At 36.7% G+C, this 9,729-nt stretch overlaps 1 protein-coding gene across 3 annotated transcripts in view; it reads left to right on the top strand.

The window, feature by feature from the left end:
- Positions 1–9,729, top strand: part of Mdga2 (MAM domain containing glycosylphosphatidylinositol anchor 2) — an 862,524-nt gene that overhangs the window by 750,492 nt on the left and 102,303 nt on the right. For all 3 annotated transcript variants that reach the window (XR_015621898.1, NM_199269.2, NM_001444001.1), the window contains 1 exon segment: positions 1,271–1,419. Coding sequence is in view for 2 of the 3 variants with exons in the window: in NM_199269.2 (NP_954890.1) it covers positions 1,271–1,419 (149 nt within the window). In the remaining variant the exon portion in view is untranslated.

The raw sequence follows: 9,729 nt of genomic DNA, 5'->3' as shown, positions 1-9,729 counted from the left end.
TTTCATATATCATTGATATGTCCGGTCAGGCTCAATATTACTTTATGTGTAGTATGAGCTATTCAGTTAATTTCAAAACTATTTCTGAGATAATTTTAGTTTATTCATAGAATGACTTCAATTTTAGTTAGCCACAAGCTGAAAACATCAGTTTACAGATACCAAAGCAGTTGTCATAAATTGAGTGGATTAAAACAATATTTATCTCTCACTGAATTCTCCTATCAGAAGTTCTAAATAAGCCGAAGTAACTAAAGCCGAGGCCAACATCAAGACAAAACTGATTCTGGATTTCACTGAACAATGAAATAAAAGACTGCACACAATAATTTTGTTAGGACTTGGATCCATGTTACTAGGATTCAGATATTTAATGTGCCTTCTCAAATTATTCCAGCCAAACCGGCAAGCATTGCACCCCTCTCCTGTCAGCCTGAGGAAATTCTTAAGGGTAATGACTACTGTGCTCAGTGTTTCCTGTACCATTTATTTGTTGTGTCATTAGAGTTTGATAAAAGTAGGCCTTGTTGGTTCAAAACTTTAAACCTTACCTCAGACCTACTACCATAGGAAGCACAAATCCATGCTTCCTTTGTTTCAGGTGTTTTTCAAGGAAGTTGATCATGCATCTCCCTCTACACTTCTTTGATGATACTACCTTTTTCTTTTCTCGTCTTTTTCCTTTTCTTCTCTTTTCTTTTCCTTTCCTTTCTTTTCTTTTCTTTTAATCTTTTATCTCTTTCAAGCTCAATGGCTCTTCCCTTCTTGTTTTCAGTCCTGGGTTGTATTAGTACTCAGAATTTAATCTTTTCTCTGTTAGTAATCTTTTCAGTAATGCCCCCAATATCGGCCCTTTAATTTATGTATGTCTTAAGCTAGCAAAACTGCACCTCCAATCCTTAGTGTTCCCCTGTTCCAGTGTAGTTAAATCCTGGATATATTCAATTTATCAATCAAGTCTTTTAAAAACTCTTCTCCCTGAACTTCTTTCAAAAATTCAATCTTTCAATAGCTTTCTCTCTCAATGGGTCGAAATTTCATTCTCTGAACTGTTTAGCCCACGACCTTGGGCTCATCCACGATTCTCCTACTGCCACTCAAAGTCTCAAAGCTAACCAGGAAACGGATTTGACTTTAAAAATATGACTTTGCAAGCAGAATAGTTCCTTATGGAAGAAGGAATATAAATTGTTAATAGGACCAAGAGAATAGTGAGTATGTAGAAGGCTTGATATGTCTACAGTCACGCTGAGTCACTTTCTGTTTTCAGGAAAAGCCTATGCCCCAGAGTTCTACTATGACACCTACAACCCTGTGTGGCAGAACCGACACCGAGTGTATTCTTACAGTCTGCAGTGGACACAAATGAATCCCGATGCAGTGGATCGGATTGTCGCATACCGTTTGGGTATTCGGCAGGTAAGAATTTTGTGCCTATTTTGTTTTTGTTTTATTGTAGTCCCTTGTTGAGACTTTGTTGCTGTAATTTTTAATTAATGTATTGAATGTATTATAGAATTTATTATCAATTTTTTAATCTCTAAATTTATTTTATTTTATGACACTATTGCTTTTCAGAACTTCTCAGAATTCTTACTGATATATTAAATTAATCTATGCATTTTATATTACTGGAATAAACTTATTAAAGTAATTTCCTCTCAGCCTTCTGAAGGGCTATATCTTTAGATGTGCTCAAGAAATCATACTGTACACTGTTATGAAAGGAATATAAGATGTTCTTGTGCATACTATTACTTTATGAATCCATTACCCTTTTTTCTAGGACTCTAGGCACCTTAGATATTTTTATTGAAGGTTCAATATATATACAGAATGTTGTAAAAGTTCACATATCTGATGAATATAAATAATTTAGTAATGAAAAGTAATGAAGTAAATTATTCTAATTTAGCTGAAGATTATAAATAATTGAATTGTATTCTTTACATGAACTCAATCCTTATTGATATAAGGGCAATTTTAAGTGATATCTCACTCCTCAACTTGTTTCTTGTTAGATACATATTTTAGGATGGATATTTCAATATTGCAAAATATTTTGACATAAAACTTTGAATGGCATATAGGCTTTTAGTATGTGTTCCAATTTTTTAAGTAAATCAGAGACTGAAAATCTGGCTTAGGACAATAAAAAACCAAAAATTGCCTGGTGATCAACTGCTTAATCCTCATCTATCCAGCCCATCCAATGTTTTACCATAGAACTAATCATTTATAAGAAAATATCTAGTAATGCAGAGTTCAAGGTTCATTTTAAGTTAAATGTTTTCATCATTACTGTTTTTAAAATCAGAAAAGTGAAATCATTTGAACACAGGCATTGGATAGATAAATCATTCTTATGAAGGTACTCAGAGTGCAGTGATCAGCTGACCCCAGACCATTCAGAACACATCTCTCTCAGTGTCATCCCATTTACAGGGGTATCTGGGTAACCCACATGTTTATTTCAAAATAATTTGTCCTGCTTCTTCCAATTTCATACTTTTGCTTAATATGATTGATAAATATCAGAAATTTCAGGTTAGCACATCTTCTCCCCTCAGCTGACAGAGTCAGCATTATAGCCTTGCTTTCTAAGAAAAACTACTTTAATTTAGTTGATATGGACACATGTGAGATTGTATACAAAGGACAGTATGCAGAAACCAGTTCTTTCAATCTGCATGTGAGTTGTGGATATCTAACTCAAGGTGTCAGACTTATAGCCAAGCACCTTTACCCAGTAAACCACCTTGATGGCTGCTTCTGTACTCTTAATAAAATTATTAAGAGTAAATTATTTTCTATTTGATGAGTCTTTTTTGGTAATATGAATCACATAGTTTATTTTTTTAATTTTTTATTAGATAGATTTTTTTACATACATTTCAAATGTTATTCCCCTTCCCAGTTTCCTGTCCATAAGCCCCATCTCGTTCTCTCCCAATCCCACTCCTCCATACGGGTATTCCCCCTATACAACCCCCTTACTGCCCCTCCATATTCTCCTGCACTGGGGGCCAATCTTGGCAGGACCAAGGGCTTCTCCTTCCACTGGTGCCCCAACAAGGCCATTCTCTGCTACATATGCAGTTGGAGCCCTGGGTCAGTCCATGTATGGTCTTTCGGTAGTGGTTTAGTCCCTGGAAGCTCTGGTTGGTTGGCATTGTTGTTCTTATGGGGTTGCAAGCTCCTTCAACTCTTTCAATCCTTCCTCTAATTCCCCACAGGGAGGTCCTGTTCTCAGTTCAGTGGTTTGGTGCTAGCATTGACCTCTGTATTGGACATGCCCTGGATGTGTCTCTCAGGAGAGATCTATATCCAGTCCCTTTCAGCATGCATTTTTTAGCTTCATCAATCTTATCTAGTTTTGGTGGCTGTATATATATGGGCCTTATGTGTCAGGCTCTGAATGGCCATTTTTTCAGTTGCTGCTCTAAACTTTGCTTCCATATCCCTTCCTATGAATATTTTTACCCCTTTTAAGAAGGAGTGGGAGCATCCGCATTTTGGTCATCCTTGTTCTTGAGCTTCCTGTGATCTGTGGATTGCATCTTGGGTAATTTGAGCTTTTTGGCTAACATCCACTTATCAATGAGTGCATATCAAGTGTGTTTTTCTGTGATTGAGTTACCTCACTTGGGATGATATTTTCTTGTTCATTCCATTTGCCTATGAAGTCATTTCATGAAGTCATTGTTTTTGATAGCTGAGTAGTACTCCATTGTGTAGATGTACCACATTTTTTAATCCATTCCTCTGTTGAAGGGCATCTAGGTTCTTTCCATCTTCTGGCTATTATAAATAAGGCTGCTATGAACATAGTGGAGCATGTATCTTTGTTGTATGTTGGAGGATCTTTTCGGTATATACCTAGGAGAGGCAGTGCCGAAATAGTTCATTTGGGAGAGCGTTATACTGAAGATCTATTTGAGGAGTCTTAAAGCACTCTTATTTTTCACATCTCATTCTCCTTTATTCAAGTCCTTACACATTGCTTAATCATTACTGTTAATGTCCTATTATACACACATGTGTACGTGCATGTGTACATTTAAACATATAGACCTAAAAGCAAATGGTTATTTATAAGGAAAAATTATATTTGGTGTTCTTCACTGCTTTCTTTTACAGGTCTAGTGTTTTGTTGTTGCTGTTTTAATGCACGTGGGTGTTTTGCCTGTACGTGTGTCTGGGTACCACTTTTGTGCCTGGTGTCCAAAGAGGCCAAAAGAGAGTGTCAGTTCGTCTGTAACTGGAGTTATAGAAGGCTATGAGTTACTTTGTGGAGAATCCAACCCTGATCTTCTGGGAAATCCCCAGCGTTCTTTGCCTCCAAGTCATCTCTCCAGCACACAGATCTGTTTCCAATGTTAAAGTCAGAAGTTCGTCTTTAGATTTTGACTTCTTCATTTATATTTTCTTAGCGTGAACTCCCATTACAGTTGGGGAGCTAACTTTTTAAGTCAGTGAGATTTGCACAATCCCTTTACTTTTTTTAATCTCAAAACTCGTGTTCAGACCCAATGTTTCTGTTATGTATACAAGTCAGAATCCCTTCTTATAAATATATAAATGAATATGAATGAATGAATAATTAAATAAATAAACCCTTTCCTCACACTCATTGCCTCAGTTTGCCCTGCAGTAGTTTTGCTGGCATCGCTATGTGATTTTCCCAGTGACACCATCTCCCTTTAAAATTTGCTTTTCTGAAATGAATGTCTCCACAGAACCCATGCTGATAATATTTCATAACCATAGTTCTGTTTTATAACCACCTAACATTCAGGAGCACACATAACCTCATCACTCTCCTGATACTTTTCAACAAGTTCATTAAACAGTGTTCTTTTCTGCTTCTTTCCAAGATCATTCATATGTGATATGTGTACATAAATTTCCTCTTAGTCTTCCTTTGAAAATAATAATGAATTCTAGACACCTCTAGCTTCCAAGTCTAGACTGCTTAGCCTCATCATTTTTAGCTATATAATAACCCTGAGCATGTTTCTGACTTATTCCAGTCTGAGTTCCTGTTCAGAGAATTAAACATAACAATATCTACCAGATGGACCGTGTCTCCACTTATCCACTTCAAGTGCTTTTGTACAAAACACTCCTGGAAAGTCTTTATGGGAGCTCTTGTACTAATTGACAAGACAGTATAATGTTTTTATTTTTTTTTCTGAGTGTACCGTAGCTCATATTTTTGTGTTGTATTTTACCAGGCAAGCCATCTAGCCCAGGCCTTGGTGTGATTTCTAGCCACACTTTTGAAATAAACTAATATGTAGACGTGTTTTCGCCGTGACTTTCTTATTTTAATTTCAACCCTGTTATTCCCGCATGAGATCCATTTTGCTGGTTCAGATTTTTTCTCATCCACTTTACTCCCATTCAAGCAACTTTTTCTCGACGTAGTCTGTGCTACTAATGCACAGCACAGTCCTGCTGCAGCAAATCACATTTCTATCAAGCATCATCCAGACAACAAAGCAGTTTCCCCTCAGCGTTTTGAATCTGTTCGCTTGCCACACCATTTTTTTCCTTATTTGTTTCTAGAATTTTCTTTACAAATAAATGTTCTTTTTCTGGTGTGATTACTATGATACTCTGTCTTAACTGATCATTTTGCCATAGAAGAGACGCAATGCTTCTTTTGAGCATAGTGCTCAATGCAGGATCGTGTTCTTGTGTCATCGGCCTGTGTGAACAGGCAGGTGATGTTTGTTGGGATAAGAATATGTGCATAAGCTTCTCTTCCCACAGCACTGGTCATTACATCCATCCTCATGCAGAAGAGCAACATTTTTCTTGAAACCTCACTGATGGACAGAAATCTAACACAGTCAGGAAGCATTTCATATTAATGCAATTCATGCAGTGCTTTTCTCAAAAACTTTTCAATTGTAGGGAAAAACGTTTCACTTAAGATAAGTCTTTCCCCCAGTCATCTCAGAAATGTACGTTTATTTTCTGGCTCATGTGAAATAGCAGACTGACATTTTACTAAGACACAACCCCACATTTTGAAAAATTCAGACTTGAAGTTTAAACCAATTACTAGTTCCATGAGGAATTTTTATCACGTGTTTATGACACCAGTGAGCTCACTTGCGGTTCAGGCTGTCCTTGAACTTAGAGCAATACTATTTGCACATCTTCTCAAATTATATAGTTACATGATTGAATTTTCATGTCTATACATAGTAAGTATAGCTTGAATAATTTTTAAATAAACATAGTAGAAGTGTGGCGTGAGCAATTTTCTAATTAAAAAATAATGTGAAAATACATCTAGGGCTGGAAGAATGGCTCAGTAGTTAAGAGCACTGACTGCTTTTCCAGAGGACCCAGGTATGATTCTCAGAACTCACATGGCTATTGGCAACTTCAGGCTGGAAAGTTCTAAAGCTACTCTTACAAATTTAGTTCCAAGGGATTTGACACCCTCTTCTGGCTTTTGAGAGCACCAGTTGTGCTTGTTTCAGACATGCATACAAACAAAACATACATACAGAAAAAAATAAAACAGAGAAGGAAAATACTTTTAAAACTTTTTAAAAAAACAATGTATTTGAATAATTAATATATCCTAATTGTTTTTAAGAAACAAAGTAAAATATAGATTTCCCTACAGAATTAGTGTTCATGTATTTTTACTGAGATCGCCTCTCTGGAAAGTGTCTATAATTATGTTAAGCAATGACATTCTTTTCATTCTTTATTAGTTGAATTGTTATATATCAAATTCAGGGCCTCATTTGTCTCTGTGACTGACTAAGCTAGATCTTGTTTCATTATTTTAAAGTCATATAATCTTAGATCACATACTTATTTTAACCCTGCAAATCTAAGTACTATCTCCTACCCATAAATATATTCACTATAAAAATATAACATAGTTCCTGTTGTTGCACAATAATCCAGGCTGAACAACATGATAATTTGTATATTAGTTGAAGGCTAGAGAAATTCATTCCTTGAATATCAGATGCAGTTATAAAGATCATACTTTGTTTTTAATTCAGAAAACTTTAGAAATGCCATTAATTCTTCTTAAATTAACTATAATCATAGAATCATAGTAGTGTTAGTTAGCAAGCTGCTGGATATCATCATTAAACTGAGCCAAGAATTTTTTTTAGTTCTTCACTGAAATTTTAGCTTCATCTTTTGGCTACAGTATGTGATCCATCACTAAATATGATTTAAAAAAACAAAAAACAAAATCTGAAGTCTTGAGAGTCATTTAATCACTTTGTTTACAAAAACATCCCAGTCTATCTGGGTAAGGCATCTAAATTGGGAAGTACTCCTTTAGGAACTTTCACAAGAATGAATAAGAGAAGCAACAAACTAACTTCTGAAACAGGATTTCTCCAGAATCTTTATGTCTTTAAGTTATACTTTTGGGGCTCTGCTAAGCAATTGTTTAATCTCCTCAGACAGCTACTAGACTCCAATTACTTGCTTCATTTGTTGCTCATGAGGGAAGAGAAAAGGTTATTTGAATGTCTGCTTTCTTTGGTATCAAAGGAATTAGCTAAGGAGAGTTCATGCTAAGCCATCTGAATATAGCAACAACATAAGTGTCACTGGAGTCCATTAGAAACCCATGCAATCGTAGTTTCTACCCCTAAAGAAATTTCACATTTTGTACAGTTTCTTTTAAATTTTCATATAGTGCGATCTTTGACATCTTTAGAAAGCAGGTCATTCTTTTTTTTCAAACAAAATGACTTAATTGAGTCTGTTCTTGTCTTTTTAATTCATGACATATTAAAATTGCTGCAATTTTCATATTCATTTGTTCATTTATTCAGCCAAAATAGCATTGAGCAAATTAATCATACAATACTTTCCAGAAGTTAAAAAGTGCAATATTCTCTAAACACATTGCTAAACTGTGCATTAAACTAGGAATATATGAATATATATATATATATATATATATATATATATATATATATATATATATAGTGGCTTCATTAGAGTTTTGTTGTTGCTGTTGTTGTTTTGACACAACCTGGAGAACATGCATCCATTCGATTGGCTTAGGATAATAAGGCATTTTCTTGGTTGATGACTGATATGGGGAATCTGCTCATTCTGCATTCCTGGGCAGTCCTAGATTGTTCTGGAGTATATAAGAAAGCAAGTGGAGCAAGCAAGCAGGGGGGAGCAAGTCAGTAATCAGTATTTCTCCATGGTGCTGCTTTTATTCTGGCCTTTAGTCCTGTTGTGACTTCTGTTGTTGATAGATTGCAAGTTATAAGATGAAATAAACCCTTTTCTTCCCCAAGTAGCTTTCGGCAGTGTTTCATCACAACAAGAGAAAGTAAACTACAACATGCAGGTTTGAGGGCACTGGGAACAATCAGCTTGTAAGCTAAAACATGATTTCTTTTTTTTTTTCCTTCTGCAGCAAAGCGTTTATTGCATCCTTTTTTTTTAACTTGAGTATTTCTTATTTACATTTCGAGTATTATTCCCTTTCCCGGTTTACGGGCCAACATCCCCCTAATCCCTCCTCCTCCCCTTCTTTATGGGTGTTCCCCTCCCCATCCTCCCCCCATTGCCGCCCTCCCCCCAACAATCACGTTCAGTCTTAGCAGGACCCAGGGCTTCCCCTTACACTGATGATCTTACTAGGATATTCATTGCTACCTATGAGGTCAGAGTCCAGGGTCAGTCCATGTATAGTCTTTAGGTAGTGGCTTAGTCCCTGGAAGCTCTGGTTGCTTGGCATTGTTGTTCATTGTCTCCAGCCCCTTCAAGCTCTTCCAGTTCTTTCTATGATTCCTTCAATGGGGGTCCTGTTCTCAGTTCAGTGGTTTGCTGCTGGCATTCACCTCTGTATTTGTTGTATTCTTGCTGTGTCTCTCAGGAGAAATCTACATGCGGTTCCTGTCTGCCTGCACTTCTTTGCTTCATCCATCTGGTCTAATTGGGTGGCTGTATATGTATGGGCCACATGTGGAGCAGGCTCTGAATGGGTGTTCCTTCTATGTCTGTTTTAATCTTTGCCTCTCTATTCCCTGCCAAGGGTATTCTTGTTCCCCTTTTAAAGGAGTGAAGCATTCACATTTTGATCATCCGTCTTGAGTTTCATTTGTTCTAGGCATCTAGGGTAATTCAAGCATTTGGGCTAATAGCCACTTATCAGTGAGTGCGTACCATGTGTGTTTCTCTGTGATTGGGTTACCTCACTCAGGATGATATTTTCCAGTTCCAACCATTTGCCTACGAATTTCATAAAGTCACTGTTTTTGATAGCTGAGTAATATTCCATTGTGTAGATGTACCACATTTTCTGTATCCATTCCTCTGTTGAAGGGCATCTGGGTTCTTTCCAGCTTCTGGCTATTATAAGTAAGGCTGCTATGAACATAGTGGAGCACATGTCTTTTTTATATGTTGGGGCATCGTTTGGGTATATGCCCAAGAGAGGTATAGCTGGATCCTCAGGCAGTTCAATGTCCAATTTTCTGAGGAACCTCCAGACTGATTTCCAGAATGGTTGTACCATTCTGCAATCCCACCAACAATGGAGGAGTGTTCCTCTTTCTCCACATCCTCGCCAGCATCTGCTGTCACCTGAGTTTTTGATCTTAGCCATTTTCACTGGTGTGAGGTGAAATCTCAGGGTTGTTTTGATTTGCATTTCCCTTATGACTAAAGATGTTGAACATTTCTTTAGGTGTTTCTCAGCCATTC

Source organism: Rattus norvegicus, chromosome 6 (assembly GCF_021556685.1).
Source record: "Rattus norvegicus strain SHRSP/BbbUtx chromosome 6, alternate assembly SHRSP_T2T, whole genome shotgun sequence".
Classification (NCBI taxonomy): domain Eukaryota; kingdom Metazoa; phylum Chordata; class Mammalia; order Rodentia; family Muridae; genus Rattus; species Rattus norvegicus.
Note: the sequence above shows the minus strand (reverse complement) of the source record. Positions and strands in the feature narration are given on the sequence as shown.